This window comes from Trematomus bernacchii, unplaced genomic scaffold (assembly GCF_902827165.1).
Source record: "Trematomus bernacchii unplaced genomic scaffold, fTreBer1.1, whole genome shotgun sequence".
Lineage (NCBI taxonomy): Eukaryota > Metazoa > Chordata > Actinopteri > Perciformes > Nototheniidae > Trematomus > Trematomus bernacchii.
Window position 1 is genome coordinate 44,593 of NW_022987941.1, and position 20,995 is coordinate 65,587.

At 42.9% G+C, this 20,995-nt stretch overlaps 1 protein-coding gene and 2 long non-coding RNA genes across 9 annotated transcripts in view; all 3 read right to left on the minus strand.

Annotated features, from left to right (window-relative positions):
• Window positions 1-5,078: 5,078 nt before the first annotated feature.
• On the minus strand, window positions 5,079-7,877 carry LOC117470691. The gene is made up of 9 exons (XR_004554713.1): window positions 7,607-7,877; window positions 7,387-7,477; window positions 7,180-7,296; window positions 6,979-7,054; window positions 6,634-6,886; window positions 6,232-6,383; window positions 6,009-6,157; window positions 5,691-5,918; window positions 5,079-5,399 (listed from the first exon to the last, which is right to left on the minus strand). It is a non-coding gene; the product is annotated as an uncharacterized LOC117470691 (long non-coding RNA).
• A 218-nt stretch (window positions 7,878-8,095) lies between these two features.
• Window positions 8,096-9,185, minus strand: LOC117470692. Its single transcript, XR_004554714.1, has 3 exons — window positions 8,849-9,185; window positions 8,301-8,503; window positions 8,096-8,217 (listed from the first exon to the last, which is right to left on the minus strand). It is a non-coding gene; the product is annotated as an uncharacterized LOC117470692 (long non-coding RNA).
• A 9,979-nt stretch (window positions 9,186-19,164) lies between these two features.
• The window catches only part of LOC117470688 (NACHT, LRR and PYD domains-containing protein 12-like), a 38,459-nt gene continuing 36,628 nt past the window's right edge, over window positions 19,165-20,995 (minus strand). For 6 of the 7 annotated variants that reach the window (XM_034115517.1, XM_034115514.1, XM_034115518.1 and 3 more), the window contains one exon: window positions 20,151-20,919. In XM_034115517.1, coding sequence (XP_033971408.1) covers window positions 20,321-20,919 — 599 coding nt within the window. In that variant the 3' untranslated portion in view covers window positions 20,151-20,320. Of the gene's footprint in view, window positions 19,798-20,150; window positions 20,920-20,995 lie in introns of those variants that run through there. The other variant, XM_034115516.1, reaches the window with a different exon arrangement.

A 20,995-nucleotide genomic window follows, 5' to 3' on the forward strand; every position in this document is an offset into this window, starting at 1 on the left:
CTGATAGTTTCACCACAGAGGAAAGCACTTCACAAATTGCATTACCCATAAGGAGCTGTAAAAATGCCGCAGTTTTTGCGTGGCGATCGATATCGGCCGATACTCACTCTCTGCCGATCGATCGGTGCTCTCTAAAAAGGCCGATCGCGAGACGTAACATACATGACACTTTTCTCTGTGTGCGGCAAAACAAGCTCGCCAAAATCGCTTCACCAGTCTGGCAGTATTTTAAGGTGTCCGAAAATGACAATAAAATAGCGGTTTGCAACGTGTGTGAAGCAGAAATCCTGCAGCTCCACCCGCTGTGACGGACCGGTGAGCGGAGCAGAACACACAAGAGTTAGACCTAACACACTTAGCTATTTTATTTACCTTTGGAACTAGTTATAAATATATTTATTCTTCACTGTCACTTATTACTGGATCAGTGAGCTGCATGAGATACTGACAGGCTGTCAGGAGAGAGAGAGAGGGGGAGAAAGGAAAAGAGAGCGCTTCCGCTCTTTTCTCCCGTGTTATTATCCAAAGTTAATGTAAACTTGAATAATGTAGGCTACTTCATTTGAATGTAACAATTATGTTGGTTGTTGTTTGTGGAAGCGCCAGTGAATGAGCCCCATTAACTGAGTTTTAAACATCACTTTTCCGAGTGTTTTCGTCGAGCTCTTCAACCCCCCCCCCCCCCCCCCCCCCCCTGTTGATAATTCACGATTGTCGGCACGCTGATAACATTTTTTTTTTGGAATGGCACTTCATATCAAAGAGGTTGCCGACCCCTGCTATAGTCATTCACATGAACTGTTATTACCTCTTATATAAGCTATTATTCTGCCTTTCAAGGTTCAAGGTTCAAGGTTCTTTATTGTCAATCTGACATAGCTACAGAGTAATTATGTAGTTGAAAATCTTATGTCACAGGCTTCTCCAACAATGCAACATAATAACATAATAATTAAATTTCATTCACTGCTATTCTGTTTTACATAAATGACTATTGTTATTAACATGAAATACTATTCCCTCTTATATAGGTTATTATTCTGTCTTACATACATTGTTTACCGATTACACACATACTACTATCCTCTTTCACATACACTATTATAATGTTCTATTAGATTATAGTTGTTTGTGAAAGTCGATAGTGGTGTGTGTACGAGAGTATGATGGTGCGTTTAAGAGATGTTGTTTTTGTGTGTGAGAGAGAATAGTTATTTATGTATGATAGTATGATAGGAAATGAAGGAAGGAATGACAGTATGTTAAAGACGGTATGATGACACACACACACACACACACACACACACACACACACACACACACACACACACACACACACACACACTCACACACACACACACACACACACACACACACACACACACACACACACACACACACACACGGAAATCTTCTTCTGTCGTTTACATGCACATTCAGTACCAGTGAGGTTGTGGTTGCGATGCCGATATCCGGACGCGAAGCGAGGACTACAAAATGACAATGAGCTGACTGGGGATGTCTGTTCAAAACATTGCAAGCTTGAATAAATCATTTAAACCAGTTATTTTTGCCAGACTTATTACTGAATATCGTTCTTAATGTGATACCAAGTCCATCTGAGACCTGTGTACACCTTCAGACAGCCTACAAGTGAAGCACACGTTGTTTACTCACAGTTTGAAAGCAGCGTGGAGAAGTCTTCAGCTGTGGAGCTGTGATCCGCCCAGGATAACTTGTGATACGACTTCTGTGGCTATCTACCAGCGATTGTGTTTAATAGTAAAGTCTACACACATGTCTCCCTTATCAAAACGGTATTCTGCACTTTGCACCACTTATCCAGATAAGATGTGACTGTTTAACTTTAGTTATGCGTCGATCAGTGGCGGCCGGTCCATAGGGGCGCTAGGTGTGCCGCCCCACCTCTTCCCATATTAAAAATAAAAATAAATATAATTTATTTTTATTTTTAAGGTAAATATTATATAATTGGTATCAGTAAAATGTATAATCTACAATAAAATCTAATTTAAAATTGTGTTACGATGTCTAAAGTTACTGATAAGTCACATGTTTCCTGCCTGGCCTTGCCCGTGTACCTTCTCTCGTCTGGGCGCTAAGAGAGGAGCCCTCAACCAGTGCAGCAGCAGCCACTAGCAGCTGACTGTTGCTATCTGTAACGTGTAAACTATGCCGCCGAAACATAATTTCAGCCAATTAGCGTCGTCAAATCTGATGGTCACCGGGCGCCAATGTCATCGCCCGGTGCAGTCTGTGAGTAGTTTGGACAGTGACTCGTATCCGGGTGACGCAGTAGTTGATGAGGATGGCTTCGTGTGCAGATGGAGTCTCCGGACCTCGGTCCCCGCCTAATCTCCAATCCTTTCGAAAGGAGAAGTTTGGCAGATAAATTGTTGCTTAAAGACCTTGGACCGGACCAACCCGATTTGAATATATCGCAGCAATCTCGTGAAAAAGACAAAACTTATACACAAGGCTTCACACGTAGCTGGTACACCAAAAAGGCTTGGCTAGCTGGATGCAAACAGGTAAATGCTGTCTTTTGTTTCCCATGCTTGCTCTTCAAACAAAGAGTGTCGCTTAAAATCTGCTTCCCATCGGACTAAAACCTCCATATAATCTGAAGAAAGATACTTGAAGTTATTTAAACCTTTTGCAAACGTTATGTTCTTTCTTGCTCTAGCCTTGCCAGTTACATTGTACATAACACATATATTATCATTATGCTAACTGGTTGTTCGTGTTAAACGATGTAGCTTTTTTATTTCTGAGTTATTGCTATATGTAAATAAACCTGTTTGTAAATAATCCTCAGAGAAACAAAGAAAAAACACAATGTATGACGTTTTGTGCTGTGGTATTTTTTTTTAAATTGCATTTATTCACAGTTCAGTTTGAAATGCTGTAGTGACTTGTATTGAACCACTTACATATTTATAATTAATGCTACTGAAAAGATGCTATTAATTTTATATCCCACATGCAGTTCACTGTAAAGCCACTTGGTGGAGGTGTTGGTTCATAAAACATGAACAGTTTTAAGAAAGAAAAAACCAGTTCTGAGAATACAAATTCCTGGTACAGTGGTAGATGTTGAGGTTGATAAATAATATTTTCCACACTGAAGATTATGGAGGTAATGATCAGTCTTCTCATATTTTTAAGCCTCGATTTCTCCTTCCCCCCCCCCCTCTAACATCACCAGAAGTCATAATTTAAGGGGTAATTTCTCCGCTTGATTCTATATGTCAAGAGCCCCACCAAAAAAAAAGGCCACCAGCCGCCACTGGCGTCGATACAGCGACACAAACCGAATGACGAGGATACTCACGTTGAGAACTACAAACATATATTCATAATTGTTACTCTGCTGTGAACATGTTTTCGTTTCTATCTTAACGTTTATGCTTTTATCTTTGTGGTCTTTTTTCACACACCAGTGAATAAATGATTTTCAAAAAAATATAAATATACACTACAGTGACATCTGGCGTCGTTTTTGTAAGACATTTTTACTTCCGCATAAAAAAAAGCCTCCCCATGTGACCTCCCGCGTGTGACGTCACATGGGGGAGAGCGGCCGGTCTAGTATGAATAAACATGGATCACAATGCTAGTTTTGACACAGAAGAGGTTGAAAATGTATATTCGAATGCATATGACGGACCACAACCTTATAATTATGAGCCTGCTAGGCGTCCAAGAGACCAGGAGCAGCCAAGGATTAGAAGAAATAACGGCCATCGGAGAGAAATGGAGCTGTGGTGTGAGGAGAACCAGTGGAGAACTGGGCAGCTGTCTTGGTGAGTGACCGGCGTTAGCTACAGTTAATGTTAGCTAACGTCGGTCACATCACAACATTGTAAAGTTAGCTATCATATATCAGGCTATAACTAAAGTAGTATTGATAATATAGTAACGTTACTGGCAGGACTGTTAATACTGATCCATAACAGAAACTAATGCGCAAGTATCAGCCGTATCTCGCGTTACCTAATGCAACTCCACACTACGTCTTACGGAGCTGTACCGGAAAGGAGAGAGAGAGCAGCGAAGGGGGGGAGAGAGATGTAATACGGTTTAAACGTTTTGTTTGATAGGTGCTTGTGTGGGAAATGCCAGCCCATGACCTCAGCTGTGGAGAGTATGTGCTGCAGGGAGGTGGATGCCTTCTGGGCCCTGGTGGAGAACCTCACCCCCAGACCAGACATAACATGCCTGACACTGCACCCAGGCTTTGAAGCATGCTGTCTGAATCCCTTTGTGCTACAGATAGCCGACATGAACTTCAGGCAGGAGCATGGCCCGCTCCAGGCCAGCAGACATGAGTATGTTTAGATTACAATTAAAAAGATAAATACTATTATAGCCTAGTGGCCCAAGATAATAAAGTTGCTATTGACCCCGAGTGTTTAGCAGGTTTCAAAACCCAGAACCTGTAGATTTTAATTATACTGCATCTTTTATGTCAAGTTGAAAGGGTTTAATAATAATTGCAAATAGTACAGCTATGAAGTATATATTTATATGTAGATAATTAATTGGAGACAATATCAAAACTCAATTGACTAATTTGTCTGTTTCTCTATTACAATGTTACCATAATTACACCATCACCACCTATATCACACTTGTTGATGATGTTAACAAGGCTATCAAGTTTACCTGTAGATATTATGTCCCTATCCCCAGGCAATACCGCTACACAGCTTACAGGCAGGTCATCCGCTGGGCCTATGGAGTTCTAGGCAGGCACATTAGGAAGCCCTTACCCTCATGTGTTGTGTCTGCCATCAGAAGACAGTTCCCAGAAGGAGGAGGAACTTACAAAGGTTTTGAGTGGCCTCATTTTGGTGACGATCAATAAAATGTATCACAATCATAGTGTCTTATTGTATAAAAACATCTTAAGAAGTTTAGATCAGCTATATATAATCGAACAGATACTGCATTTATGGTTAGGCCTGCATGCAGCAGCAGCCTAACACTAGTGAACATAACTGTATAAATACAAACTTTTTTTTCATCAGTCAATTTTTGAAGTCAATTTTATTTATATAGCCCGATATCACAAATCACAATTTACCTCGGGGGCTTTACAATCTGTACGACATACAGAGAAAGAAAACCTCCCCAAAAACCCCTTTAACGGGGGGGGAAATGGAAGAAACCTCAGGAAGAGCAACCGAGGGATCCCTGTCCCTGGACAGACCCTGGAGATGCTATAGTTGTTGTGCGTACAGAGTACCATTACAAAATTATACATATAAATGTAAACATGACGAAAATGGATCCGAGAGGATGTCAAGCAGCTTCCAGGTGTAGCCAAACAGATAGAGCCTGAGCCACACAACCTCCCTCTCCATCATGGACACCTGGAGGAGAGAGAGAGAGAGGAGAGAGAGAGAGAGAGAGAGAGAGAGGGAGAGAGACGAGAGAGAGAGAGAGAAGAGAGAGAGAGAGAGAGAGAGAGAGAGAGAGAGAGAGAGAGAGAGAGAGAGAGAGAGAGAGGGAGGAAGAGAAAGAGAGGCTATCTTGCAATGTTGAGAACACTTTTTTAATTCAATAACTTGATCCTTGGCCCAATTATTTACCAGATTTCATCAAAATCTCTTACCAGGTTTTATCTAACAAATAAACAAATGACAATTTAGAATAATCTTAACCTGAAAACTGTGAACCACAGAATCTGCTGCTTTCACACTCATGTCCTGTGTTAAACCGGGAATGCCGTGCAAGATAAAGGCCAACTGCCTCATCCTTGGCGATCTCCTGGCAGGACGTGGAAAGGGGGGCAGGGGCAGTGGAGGACAAGACTGCACTGCTCTCCCGTAGAGTCTCTGGTGACCTGGAGTAGCCCTCTCTCAGAGACTCCATCAGGGCTGCAGCGTATGCTGAAGGAAGGAAACAAGTGATCACATTCAGTGATATTATAGATGCATCACACAATAAATAATATTTAGGGACCGAGTAAAACAGCTAACCGTATGATGGCTTCTCCTTGATAGGGCGAACTACCCAGCCACCTTTGCAGAACCTTGGGTAGCAAACTGCATAACGCACCTCACCATCACTGGTTCGAGCAACCTCTCTGCTGCTATTGTGGTTAAAGTGCAGGGCTGCCATGAGAAGCCTGTAGAAAAGCAGATTATGCAGTTCACAAGTTGTCCCTAAGCCGTACACATTCTTTCATCACATCATATTTACCTGCTGTACATCCCAAGGAAGGAGAACCCAGTGTGCTTTGGTGCAAAGTGGAGGATGAGGGAGTGAAATGCCTCCAGGGAATAGGTCTGGAGACAACTTCCGAACATCCTTCACCAATGCTGTTCTTGAAGTCACCCTCTCCAGTTTAATGGCTGCAGTTGTGCATAAACACAGATTTTGTTCTGATGTTACTAGAATTGTCTACATATGCATTTATTACCTACACTGATGAAGCACGATTGTGTGATACTATCAGGTGTTATTTATATAACGCCTTGTTAATGTGTTAGCACACTTTGGGTTATATATTGATGGAGTGCTCTGGAACCAAAATAAACTAAGCACCAACAAGCAGTTGGACGACTAAGAATTGTCAGCAACAGTGTACAGAGTACGTTGTACCTGGTTCCAGCCACTCCTTGTCCCTTGCTTCTCCCTCCAGAGGTGGATGTGCACAGCAGGGAAATGCAGGAGTGCCGTGTTCATGGATGTCCTGAACATGATTCACCATACTTTGCCACTTGGCTTCCATCACATCTGGATCTCCATCAGGAGTGGAAGCTGCAGTCCAGTACAGGTGATTAATGATGGCTGGCCTCCACAGCTTCAGGTCCTCACCTCTCCTTTGCAGCAGCATCCAAAGCTTTCCCTAGACCTGTTTCACAACAGAAACAAAATGTTAAAAAAGAAAATGTAATTATAAACAAAAGCGAGCCTAATCAAACATACCAACATCAAGATACATACTTTTACCAATATGCCAGATATCAAAGAAATGACTCGTTCCTCCTGGACACAACTCCTCCCGCACCCACTTGGCAACCTAAAGAGTGAAACACAACACCTTAATTACTTACTAACTAGAAAGAAAATGTATTTGTTGCTGTTAATATGGTGCGCCAAGAATCTTGTGTGTCCATATGTCTGTTCGTTCTTGTGTGTCTTTACCTGGCGATTTCTGTCCGTAATAAGGGCTGAAACTTGCATGTGTTGCTCCTTAAGGAAGTCAATGCTGCGTTTCAGACCCTCTAGTTCACACCAGGTGCTGCTTGGGACCTCTGAGCTCTGTAAAACAACATTATGCAGTCCTATCACTAACCGTGTCACATCAGACGAAAGCACATCTGATTTGTGTGACTGATAACGTTAACTTACCTGGACAAGTTGAAGATCCAAAACCTTGTTTATTCTGTCCTCGATCAAGGAGTAGGTGCCATATTTGGCACAATGGCCAGGAGAGTCTGACCTATGAGTGTCAAAAACTGTTTCATTCAGACGTTAAAGCCCAAAAAACATGGATAAAGCTAAATGAATGTAATTTAAATATTGTTTTGACCTCTTTTCTATATCAATAATACAAGCTGAAGTGTTCTACCTGCAGTCACCAGAGAGGATTAGCCCACCCCCCCATCTCCTTCAGTTCTCGGATGATCCCAGCCTGCTCATTTTGCCAGGCCTGCACGATAGTAGGGATTGTGTACAGGCGTTGATGGCGGAAGAAGGTGCTGGCACTGATGCACTGAAGCCCAAACAGTTTCAACATCCTTATTGTCTGGGTAGCCATGCAACCTGAAAAGTGGATGGCCCCACTCAGTAACAGGTTGCAGGCTGGCATGTTTCTGTGCAGCATTGGCTGGTTCTGCCAAAAACGCTCATACTCACATGTTGCACAGACCTAAGAGATGTGAAAAGCAGAACATTGCCAGTACAACTCTTAGTCAGTCAAAAATCAATTATACCATAAAACTAATGAAGTATATACACAGTGAATTGATACAACATAAAAATAAAACAAACATTTACATACAGGTTATGATACAACCTTTATTTTTACATCAGTGGAATTCACACAAATCCTCTTGTTTTATCTTGATATACGTTCCCTCTTGCTGCTCCACATAACCCTGGGTTTCCCCACAACAGGCAGGGCAAATGGTGAACAAGGACATCAGCTGGCTTTGGCACACAATGAACTTGTCAGCAGCACTGAAAAAAGAAAAAAAACACTTGTTATTTCTGACTGACACAATTTGGTAACACACATCATCTCAAATTAAAAGAAGCCTTACTTGAGATCAAAATTAGTTTGCTGCAGTGGCTCTTTTGATGGTTCCTCGTCAGACGACTCGCTCATCATTTCCTCCTCTGGGCTCCATATCCCCAGGGTGGTCCATGGAAACAGAGGATGACTCATCATCACTGTGTGCGGGACTGGGCAGTGGAGATTCTGTCTGACACCACACACTGACCATCCTGGGCTGCACCTGGACAGCTAGGATAAAAAGAGGTTGGCCTTATATAATTGTGAAACATCATACATTCAGTGGCCACTTTATTAGATACACTTGTACAATGTAATGCAATCCAATACAACAGCCCTGCCATAACATCTACCTTTACAAAGCTTATGTTCAGGTTTTGTTGACATTCGGGCTGAGATGTTTTAATTCATTGATATGTTAATTATTGAGGTCATAGCAAGTGTTGGAGTTGTAACAGCCTGCATCATACTGAGATGTTTTTCTAATATGTTTATAACATGTACAAAGCTATGCCGAGTCTTTACCGCGTTTTGGTGTCAAATGGGCGCGCTACTTCTGTGTTACATTTACACTACCTGATGAACGATGGAAAGGTCTGAGGTTACACTGTGAGCCGCAGTGAAGCACAGATGTTGGTTGAGGAACCAGTGGAGAGACGACCTCTTGCTCTGGGTCTATAAGCCCAGCATCACTGGCTGGAGGTGAATCTGTCCCTTCGTGACATGCAGTACCGTTGTCTCCCAAAGTCTTGAAACACACCAACATTACACATGAAAATAAATAGCAACTGCGCCATTAGCTATGTAAATAAAGTCCCCACGCTAGTTACGTAATCACACTTCGGGGATATAACATTAACAAACTGAAGTGACCAATTATGCCTAATGGTAGGTTTTACAAAATAGGATGCCAATTCTAGCTAACATTATCCATTATGACTTAGCTAGTGGGTTTAACAAGCTAGCTACATTACCTTACAACAATAAATAATAACCACACGTTGCTTGTCATTATTGAAATCATTATACTGACTCATTTGGAAGTTAATTATAATTAGAAATAATCACCAGGATAATGATTGACTGTATTGCCAGACCTAATGTCAATAATCTGCATTGTAAACATGACACAAGGTGGCGCCATATCCATGTCATTCATGTCAGTGAATGTACTACTTTGAATTTACCCTCTGTATGTGTTAAAGGGGACCTCTCATGCAAAATGCACTTTTGTACGTCTTTTCTACATGAATATGTGTCCCCGGTGTTCCAGGGAACTCACCAAGTGTCAGAAAACACAACCCTCTCTATTTTCCTCCATACCCAAATCTCTAAAAAAAAGGGGCTGCAACGGATCTGATAAAAACTGATCCAGATTTGAACACTGTCCTGACGTCAGGACGGTGGCGCTACGGCTATTGGGCCAACTCCACCAATCAGGAGGAGACAGCCACGGCCATTGCCATTCGAAAGCGCTGGAGACGCTGGTACTCGTTCGTACCAAAGAGCCGTTCAAAAGAATCAGCTCGTTAGCGACCGTCACATCACTAAAACAATGTGTGCTTCACTTGTAGGCTGTCTGAAGGTGTACACAGGTCTCAGATGGACTTGGTATCAAACATTGATCAACTTGCACCCAAGATGAGATGCCAAGTATCTGGCTTAAACTAATTTGCATCACAGAGCAGCACACTGAGTTTCAATGGATGCTTCCACTGGTTTAGTAACTTGTTCAACGCATGTTTGTTCAACTTTACTTATTAGGCTGTTGTTTCTTTTCTTTTTTTCATCTAGACTGTGCTGGCAAAAAGGAAAAAAAGTCAAAGTAAATCTGGAGAAATCAAGGCAAAAGAATCCAAGACCCAAACTGTGGCTGGAGAGGATTCTGACTCTGACAGTCTGGACGTAGGTAAATGGAAGAAACTCCTCCAGCAGATGACAGGTAGGACGTGGGTCTGACAAAGGACATTGTTGTGCAAGTGTGTGTAAAGGATAAGGATCAATCACAGTTTTCCAATCATAATTTCCTAGCGCTTTCAAATGAAGCTAATGGTAATATTCCCGAAGACATTAAATAATTAAGATTAAGTCAGATACTCCCGAGATAAGATGAAACATATGTCTTTTTTACATTGAGAAAGAGATAGAATCAAAGGTGGAGAAAGTTAAGAGGGTTGGAAAATGCTGGACATTTTGGAAGATGGAAAACCACAACTCCAATGAATGACATCACCATGGGAAACAGTGATTTAATACAAACAGAGCTGTGCACAGAAGCTGTGTGGATACTGTTGATGTTTTATTTTAAGCATTTGTGCCACCTAGTCGTTGGTTTAATGTCTTCATCATGTTTACTCTGTCAACAGATGCAGACATGGCCAAGATGGACACCATCAATGCGCTGGACTCGGCTGCACCACCACCAGTGGAAAACAGAGTGAGGAAATCCCGGGCAAAGCCTCCCGCAAAAAACATCCCTCCCAATAAACAGAACACACAGAATAAGACAATGGAGGAGAAAGAGAAGACAGAAACACCAACAAGGAAGAGTAGACACAGCGTTGATGCTTTCCATCTCAGGCGCTGTCTTTTTGGACGTACTCTTCTTGTAGAAGACAGAGCAGCGACGCCCACTCTGACCCTGATTGAAGAACAAACTGATGAGACACCGTCTGAGCCCAAGAAGAAGAAGAAAAATAAAATTAGTGAAGATAGCACTGGTGTCGAAGGAAAAGATGGCAAGGAGAAAAAGAAGACCGGAGTCTCTAAAGGGACACAGAAGAAGAAATCCTCCAAGAGTCATGAAGATGTCTGATTCTGTGTCCTCGTGTGTTGAGCGGCCGCTACCAGGAAGTGTTTTTTCTGCTGAGGGCAGCGTGTTGTGGTCGTCGTCTGCTCCACAGCGCCCCTCCTACATCCTTTTGTCCGTTGGACGTATGTCATCTCTTTGCTCTGAAAACATGTCGTCCTCCCTCAGTGTTCGGTGCACAGTCAATGCAAATTTCATTTTTAAAATATTTGTTTTACATTTTTGTATTTATATTTATAAGGTAAGAGACATTCCTAAACGTTTTGGTTATTTATTTAATACATTTGTTTTACATTTTCTGAAAATACCTCTTCCTGAAAATAAGGATACATTCAAGTTTTTTAAAGAAATAACTCGTTCTCGTTTAATTTGTTAATGTTCATGTTTTTAAATGTACAGTTCTGAATTTTTTTAATAAAACCTGTTTTGCATATAAACCATAGACTGTATATATAAATGGACGTAGTGTCCGTGACGTCCCCATAGGATTCTGCAGAGTTGCTGAGAAGCCCATAGTAGGCGGTGTCGGCCACTAACGTCTCGACAGTGACGTCAGAGTCTAACTCCCGCCTGCTCGAGCCTGATCCAAATAGAGTGCCACAGTGACGCGTCCTAAAACCCGGGTTAAGGAAGCTTCTTCCAGTTCCCTCGACAAAAAAGCAATTTCTCATGCTGCGTGCAGGGAGCTCGCACCTCAGTATCGTCCCCGGTGTATGGCGGTGTTCAGCAACATTATGGGGGAACTCTGGAGGTGAATGTGATGCTTTTCGGCTTTTAACCACCGATTTACGCACAAATATAGGAAGAGTAGCTACACCGGTCCAATAAATAAGGCCACGAACATACTGATGTCTTTTGAAGGTTTATTCTCTCCCTCTCGCTCTCTTTCTCCGAAGACGTATGTAAACTATAAGAAATGAACAGTCACACATATCAACAAAAGAGAAACATTTACCGTGTGCGCCTCTTGAACCATGTAGATCAGGGGTCGGCAACAGGCGGACCGCGGTCCGGATCCGGACCCAGACGCCGACCTATACGGACCGGGACCTATAATCAATACATTAATAGGGGATTTCAATTTTGACGGGGCGATTCTATTTTAACTGCCTCCGACAGGGGGCGAAAGAGACGAGTGAGCGATACAGGGAGAGAAACACAGAAGAAGAGATGAGAGCGCGGCAGAGAGAAGTGGAGAGGAAAGTGAGTGAAGAGAATAATTAGCGATACAGGGAGAGAAGACGGAGAGGAGAGTGAACAGGCGAGTTAGCGGCAGACAGGGAGAGACAAATAATTACACATGGCGCTCTCCAAGAAGAGGAAAGTGGACAGTGAGAACAGAGCTTTTAACCCTGAGTGGACTCATTCATGTTCCTCCTGCCCACTGGGAGCACAGAGCCAGTGTGTCTCATTTGTTCAGAGACCGTGGCGCTCATTAAAAGTGCCAAAACGCCACTATGAGACAAAACACAAAGTGTTTGACCAAACATTCCCTCTCAAGTCAGAACGGAGGTCACAAAAACTAAATATGGTTCCAGGGCAGGCTAACCGAGGCTAACCGAGGCTAACCGAAGCTAACCGAAGCTAACCGAGGCTAACCAATGAGCACCTGCATGAGTGTATGAGAATGGCCCTGACACCATTTCAGCCCAGATCTAAACTCCTGGCAGGACAAGCTCAAGCTCAATTCTCGCACTGAATTAAAAAAAGTGAGTGAGGGACTGCAATATAAGAGGGAAAGAAAGAGAAACTTTAAAACTGTTCAATTGTTATGATGTGTAAAGACTGATATTGTTCGATAATCGTCTGAAACTGTTAAGTCATGACGTGAAACGGTTAACAAAGCTATTTTATTTATTTCTCTATTTTATTTTTAAATGCAGCCCGAGAGGAACATTACACATATCCACAGTATTTACTGTATATCTGTATAGTTCAATGTTCATTGACAATAAATATTGTTGTTTTTGAATTGTACTTTCTTTATCTGATTGGCAGTCGGTTGTTGATTACATGCAGACGTTGATAAAGCTACAGACTACTTCAATATATATCACACTAATTCATAAAGCAAGTTAGACATTTTGATGTTCCGGACCTTTGCATGGGGACATTTTCTCTAACTGGACCTCTTTGAATTTTAGTTGAATACCCCTGATTTAGATTATGCCAACAGAGATAAAGTTAAATTCGGTTGTGATAAAACCCCATCCTGTTCTAAACCACGTCAAGGATTATTTCTGAAACAGTATGGAGCTCAAATGCTTTTTCTCTTGCAGGTTTATCACAAGGTGAGTTCTTTTTTTAATTCCTGCTTTTTAAACACATGTGCTCTCCAGTACAGGTTAGCTCTGAGTGTTAGCGAGGCTTGCTAATGTAAACAAAGACGAGATTACGTCCAAAACACGTCAGGCATTGTTTCTGATAGCAACTTTCTGTGGGTCCGCTGACGTCACCTCGGATGGACACGTCAGTTCGGATGGAAATCTGTATCCGCTCGTTGTACACCCGTTTTTAAAAGATTTGGGTACGGAGGAAAAGAGAGAGGGTTTTATTTTCTGACGGATGATGACTCAGCGCTCTCAGATGATGACTCAGCTCTCTCAGAGGAACAAGAATCTCTCTCAGATGACAGTGACTCAGACTCTAGCAGGGGCGGACTGGCCATCGGGACGTTCGGGACGAATCCCGATGGGCCGGTACTGAAGTGGGCCGGTCGGATAACTCACTAGCACCCCCCCGTTGATAATTTACTTGCGGTACCGAGGTGGGCCGGCGGTACCGAAGTGGGCCGGTCGAGAGTCCCGGGCTGATTTGTAGTCCCAGTCCGCCCCTGGACTCTAGTGTGGGTAATCCATTTGGGATGTTAGGGAAAGATCCTGATATGGACTCCAAGCTAACTGCAACAGGTACTACAACCAGGGCTGAAGCACTAATCATGATTATGAGCCATGCTGCTCGACATAATATTACATGTTCTCAGCTCAGTGATTTGCTCAAACTCATTAATCAGCTGTTTGGAAAATATGTTGTCTCCAGATCTAAACATTATTTTAACAAGATCTTTAAGAATAATGAGTTGAGCTACAGGTTTGATCGCCCATGCAATGGAGACAGAGTCATTTCAGACATTTATGATGGTGAATCCTACAAAGAATTGTCAGCAGCTGGTCAGATTTTATCGGATGTTAATAATTTCTTGTATAATTGTAACTCTGATGGTTCACCTGTGTTCAAGTCCTCAAAGTTTTCGATTTGGCCCATTCAGCTTCACCTGAATGAACTTCCACCAAAAATGCGATTCAAACACATTATTCTGGCTGGTTTATGGTTTGGTTCAAGTGAGCCTTGCATGCATGTTTTTCTTAAACCTTTTGTTGATCAGTCAAAGTTACTTGTATCCAAAGGAGTGTCTTGGAAAAAAAATGGAATGCAGGTCAATAGCAAAGTTATAGGTGTCTGTTGTTGTGTTGACTCAAAGGCAAGGCCCACCATGCAGAACACAAAACAATTCAATGGTTACTTTGGCTGTGGCTTTTGCCTCCACCCTGGTACCCTTGTGGAACGTCAAGTAAAGTACACAATGTGTGAAAATCCAAACAGTGACAGAGATGTAGAAGGAATGTTGGCTGATATGGAGTTGGCATTAATTGAACAAGAAAGTGTCCGGGGTGTCAAAGGTCACCCCGGACACTTTTCACCAAGGTGTCTCCCTTGATCAACATGCCACAATTTGATATTGCGTGGGGGTTTGTGCCTGATTATATGCATGCTGTGTTATTAGGTGTTGTCAGACAAGTGACAGAACTCATGCTAGAGGGCACCAATCAGGCAGACCTGCAACATTGAGGGTTATTGAAAACCGAATCAGATGCATTTAGCCACCACATCTGATCACTCGGTTACCTAGACCATTGAGTGAGTGGAAATTCTGGAAAGCCTCTGAATGGCGGGCGTGGCTATTGTTTTATTGCTTGCCCTGCCTTGAAGGTGTACTAGATGGTCGCTACACCAAACACCTTTGCCTGCTCGTTATCGCTGTTTTTCTCCTTTTGAAGGACAAGATTCACTTTGATGACGTGAACAAAGCAGATGCAATGCTCCTTGAGTATGTTGTGAAGTGTCAGTCTTTGTATGGGGAGAGTGCAATGACATTCAATATGCATCTCCTGACCCCAGTCTGTGAAACTGTGGGGTCCATTGTGGGCACACTCCGCTTTTGTGTTTGAGAATGGAAATGGAAATCTCCTTAAAATGGTGCATGGAACCAAATGTGTTGCTCTTCAAGTGGTCAACAAGTTCTTGCTGCACAGAGCTGTACCACATCAAAGCAGTATGCAGTCAGTGACCGTGTCCTTGCATTTTCTCAGGAGATCAATAGTTATTCAAAAGTACAGAAATGTATACGCTACCAGGACACAACAGTTTTGGATGATGGAAAGATCAAACACCTCACACAACACGAAAGGCATGCCTTCCTCACAGCATTGATAGAACCACCGATTACAATTCTTCTTCACAACAGAATGACACACAAGGGTTTGGTCTACACAAGTAAAAACTATACCCGCGCCAAAAGACGCAATGATTATTGTGTAAGTCTGACAGATGGACGCTCTGGGGAGATGGAGCAGATAATATCATTGAGCTCAGAAGCAGGAGCAGAAATGGCCATGTTCTTCAAACCTTTGGACACACAGACTAGGTCCTTCCCCCTTCCACAGGGTTATGGTTTTGTGCCTCATATCTTTAGGGGAAATGAAGGTACCTTGATCCACTTGGTTCCAGTTGATGATCTTGAACAAAAATGTCTCCTTGTGAAGTCCGCTGATGGAATGTATCCATGCAACTTCCCAAACCTGTCTGAGAGGGATTACAATGCTAAATGAGTAATGAGCCGTCATCATGGTAAAACTGTCCGGTGTCTCTCTTTCCCCTGGACTCATTTTCTCCTTTTTCATGTTTAATTGTTCCTCTTTAAGGGGCCCTAATGTGCTAATTTCTTGTTAAATATTGTTTACACAATAACCTATATAACACACTACAGGAAAGAAAACCCCCAAAACGAACCACCCTCAATGAGACACTAAATACAAATGATCCTGAAAGTTTGCAAATGGTGTCCTTTTTAAGTAATTGTTGTATCATTCATAACACTCTGAGATTAATCACAATGTGGCCACCTGTCATCTCCACTAGTGACATTTAAATTAAAACAGTCTTATTTATAGAGCTTTGTATACTACTGAGTTTGTATGTTATGTCTCTTAAATAAATGGAATGGAAACATGCAAACAGGGTTTTGCATTGAAGCAATTGGATGGAAAATATAACACGTTTTTTGTTAACAACAGAGCTGGAAATGGAAGCAATACAAATATGACTTTAATGTTACTATGTGTTGCTTGTGTTCTGATGCACTTCACAATGCATGACGTGTTTTTTTACTAGCATCATCAACACTGAACTGAAAATATATGTATTTATTTTTGGTTTTGTACATTTAGGGTTAGGGTAGGTAAGTTTGAGAAACCGGCTCGAGATCGCTAGAATTTGAAAATACACAACCGGAGAAAATCTGCCACTTCCTCACAGAGCCCCTCCTCCAACACACACGAACGCGCACATGACCAATGAGGGCACGAGATAAGTTTGTGCACAGATGGAAGGCTGACAGGCAGGTAGGCCATCCAGGTACTTTAGCCGGGCCGGCTCAGATGATTGGTCGTGCTTTTTACAGTACTACAGCTTCCACAGATGAAATTTCTTTATGGATTTGTTGTCAAAGCACTTCAGATATTCATTGCTATCGGGATGTTAAGAGCATTCCATGGAATATAACAAAAAGTGTATCTCGAGCCGGTTTCTCAAACTTACCTACCCCACCTTTAAGTCTAAATAACTCAAAATTAAGTATTTCTATCGAAGAACATGTTCCCTATTTTAAAGGTAAGTCTTGTTCATAACCAATAAGCTAGTAGTTTGACTCTAATTGACCTGAACAGGTTCCCTATTCTAAAGTTGCCTCCTCTTCACACTTTGTAAATACATTATAGCACGCAACTACTGAAATTAACCTCAACAGCACATGAACAAAGTAGGCACACGTTCAAATATCTGTTTTATTGAACCACTAAAGAGAGGTTCAGACACATACCAAAACATGTCAAGTTTCTCCAAGGCTGAGAACACATGATATGCAGCCTGTATACTTCTTAATAAAAACTTTTATTAACAGATTTTATGTATTTGTAATTGTTAATTACATTTTTCTTGGGGCCTAAGATGAGAGTTGGCCTGCCTCGGTGGTGAACAAGGATGGCTCGAGCACTCGATCTTACAGCCGGTCCCAAAGAGCACCAACACTGAGCTTTATTGACACATGTATGGAAAAATCAGTGTTAAAATCAGATGCATGGTCCATTTCATGTTTTATATCGGTTTATGTGATCATAAGTCTGGCAGAACGATGTTAGCACTGAAAACAAGTGTTTTATATGTTGTGAAAAACTGCTTTTTTGTTGTGTTTTACAGATATTTGGGACATCGAATCAAGACTGTCTCCATGAAGAGCAGGTTTCACAGCTCTCTCAGTAAATATGGTATGCACTTATTGTTGTTATTGACTTTAATTATCATAAACACTGATTGGACGTCCTCATAAAAGGTGGTGAATTCCTGGCGTTGGTGAGAGCCTGAACTCATCACGGCACTTCCAGTCACACACACACACACACACACACACACACACACACACACACACCTCTGTCATTGCTGCGTTTTCCCGTATGTTACATGTACAGTAGGACACATACAGGAAGAGGTGTGTGTGTGTGTGTGTGTGTGTGTGTGTGTGTGTGTGTGTGTGTGTGTGTGTGTGTGTGTGTGTGTGTGTGTGTGTGTGTGTGTGTGTGTGTGTGTGTGTGTGTGTGTGTGTGTGTGTGTGTGTGTGTGTGTGTGTGTGTGTGTGTGTGTGTGTGTGTGTGTGTTGTGTGTGTGTGTGTGTGTGTGTGTGTGTGTGTGTGTGTGTGTGTGTGTGTGTGTGTGTGTGTGTGTGTGTGTGTGTGTGTGTGTGTGTGTGTGTGTGTGTGTGTGTGTGTGTGTGTGTGTGTGTGTGTGTGTGTGGGGGGTTCAGATGTGTTCTGTGTGATTCCCTTTAATAGCCGCACAGACAGAGAATCAGACGGTGTTTCATTAGTGATTCCTGTAATGTCAATAAAGTTGCGATGGTTAACAGGAAGAGTGTGGGAGCAAGGGGGGGGGGGGGGGGCAAGGCTATAGGGGGTGAGGAAGAGGAGGAGGAGGAGGAAGAGGAGGTATCATTATTCATGCACGGACAGGAGGAAAGATGTCTTTGTTACAGACAGTGAAAAGGAAGAGAAATGAAATGCGAAAATGAAAGGAATATACCATTACATGTTTTTATTCCATATTTTATTCACTCAAGATATAATAACTAAAAGGTGCATTGCACAGCGCTATAACAACAACACATATGTAAATAACAATATGCTTTAAATAAGTTACCTCATGATGCAATTTAAATAAAGATGATTGATGTTTAGAGTTAAATTCATCAATCTAATGATCCCTGATGACCATCAAACTAATATTATAACGTCAAATCAATAACTAGAATAAGAAAATTAACCTTCATTCAAAAAGAAATATCTATACTTGTAATTAATCAATGTAAAGCCTATTGTGCTATATTATTGTGAACATGTGTTCTCCATTTAACCATCAAACCTGTGCATATCAGTGTCTGTTTGTGGGGACTCAGCGCCACCTGCTGGACACACACACACACACACACACACACACACACACACACACACACACACACACACACACACACACACACACAGCTTCTACACCAGAGGGAGCCGCTGCATCACTCTTTCATAGCTCAGTTTTAAAATCAGTTGCAAGTTGAATTTAACGGTGTTTGATACTTTCTTGATATGTTTCTTAAATTCAAGTTCGAGTCCAAGATACTTGAAGTTAGTGTGTTTAGTGTGTGTGAGAGGAAGAGGAGAGGAGGAGGAGCAGGAGGAGGAACAGAGTGACTTCATAGACGCTGCTTGTTCTAAATCTTTATTGAACGTATCGATCACTACAGTCTTCAGGATCAGCTTTAATACGTTGCTTCAAGAAAACTTTATTACAGACACAATCAGTGAGACACACGGTAACCAATGAGAAGCCTCCATTTAAAACACCATGTGACCCAGGACAGGAAGTGGTCTCCTCCTACAGAGGACACAGAGGACACAGAGACACTGAGGAGTCAGGGCAGACTGCAAACCCAGCGTAGAGAGGTTCAGTGAATGTGGCTCTGAAGGTGTGGAGGAGGATCAGTGAGGAGGAGGAGACTCTGTAGAAGGAGAGAGAGCCAGCAGCATGATCCAGATACACTGCTACTCTACCAGAGGAGGAGGAGGAGGAGGAGGAGGAGGAGGGGGAGGAGGAGGAGGAGGAGGAGGAGGAGGAGATGTCTGTTCTTCTCTTATTGTGATAGACAGCGTAACCTCTATCAGAGCAGTCCAGTCTCCAGGACTGATCATTCTTTCCAAACTCACATTCCTCTCCGACTCCTCTCCTCCTGATTCCTCTGTAAGTCACTGCTATCTGAACCCCTCCTCTCCTCTCGACCTCCCAGTAACAGCGACCAGTCAGAGCTTCTCTGCACATCAGCTGAGCCCTGCGCTCAAACCTCTCTGGTGATCAGGATATGGCTGCACATGTCACCTTCCTGTTGTCCTCAGACAGTTTGAGGAACCTGCTCACTGTCATAATTATTTGATGCTGCAAGATAGAGAGGCGGAGGAGGAGGAGGAGGAGGAGGAGGAGAGGGGAGGAGGAGGAGGAGAGGAGGAGGAGGAGAGGAGGAGGAGAGGAGAGGAGAGGAGGAGGAGGAGGAGAGGAGGAGGAGGAGGAGGAGAGGAAGAGGAGAGAGGAGAGGAGCAGGAGGAGGAGAGGAGAGGAGGCGGTAGAGGCAGGAGCCGAGGATGGAAGAGGAACAGGAGGAGGAGGAGGAGGAGGAACAGATTGACTTCATAGACGCTGCTTGTTCTAAATCTTTATTGAACGTATCGATCACTACAGTCTTCAGGATCAGCTTTAATACGTTGCTTCAAGAAAACTTTATTACAGACACAATCAGTGAGACACACGGTAACCAATGAGAAGCCTCCATTTAAAACACCATGTGACCTAGGACAGGAAGTGGTCTCCTCCTACAGAGGACACAGAGGACACAGAGACACTGAGGAGTCAGGGCAGAACCCAAACCCAGCGTAGAGAGGTTCAGTGAATGTGGCTCTGAAGGTGTGGAGGAGGATCAGTGAGGAGGAGGAGACTCTGTAGAAGGAGAGAGAGCCAGCAGCATGATCCAGATACACTGCTACTCTACGAGAGGAGGAGGAGGAGGAAGAGGAGGAGGAGGAGGGGGAGGAGGAGGAGGAGGAGGAGGAGTAGGAGGAGGAGGAGGAGGAGGAGATGTCTGTTCTTCTCTTATTGTGATAGACAGAGTACCCTCTATCAGAGCAGTACAGAATCCAGGACTGATCATTCTCTCCAAACACACATTCCACTCCGCCTCCTCTCCTCCTGATTCCTCTGTAAGTCACTGCTATAATAACCCCTCCTCTCCACTCGACCTCCCAGTAACAGCGACCAGTCAGAGCTTCTCTGCACATCAGCTGAGCCCACTCAAACCTCTCTGGATGATCAGGATATGGCTGCTTCTCCTCCACACATGTCACCGTCCTGTTGTCCTCAGACAGTTTGAGGCCTCTGCTCACTGTGTTTGAGTCCAGGGTGAGTCCACAGGAATCTGAGGAGAGACACAGACAGCAGTTTATCACCAGACTCACCTGAAGGCTTTCCTCTCTGTCAGTGATCTTTCTATA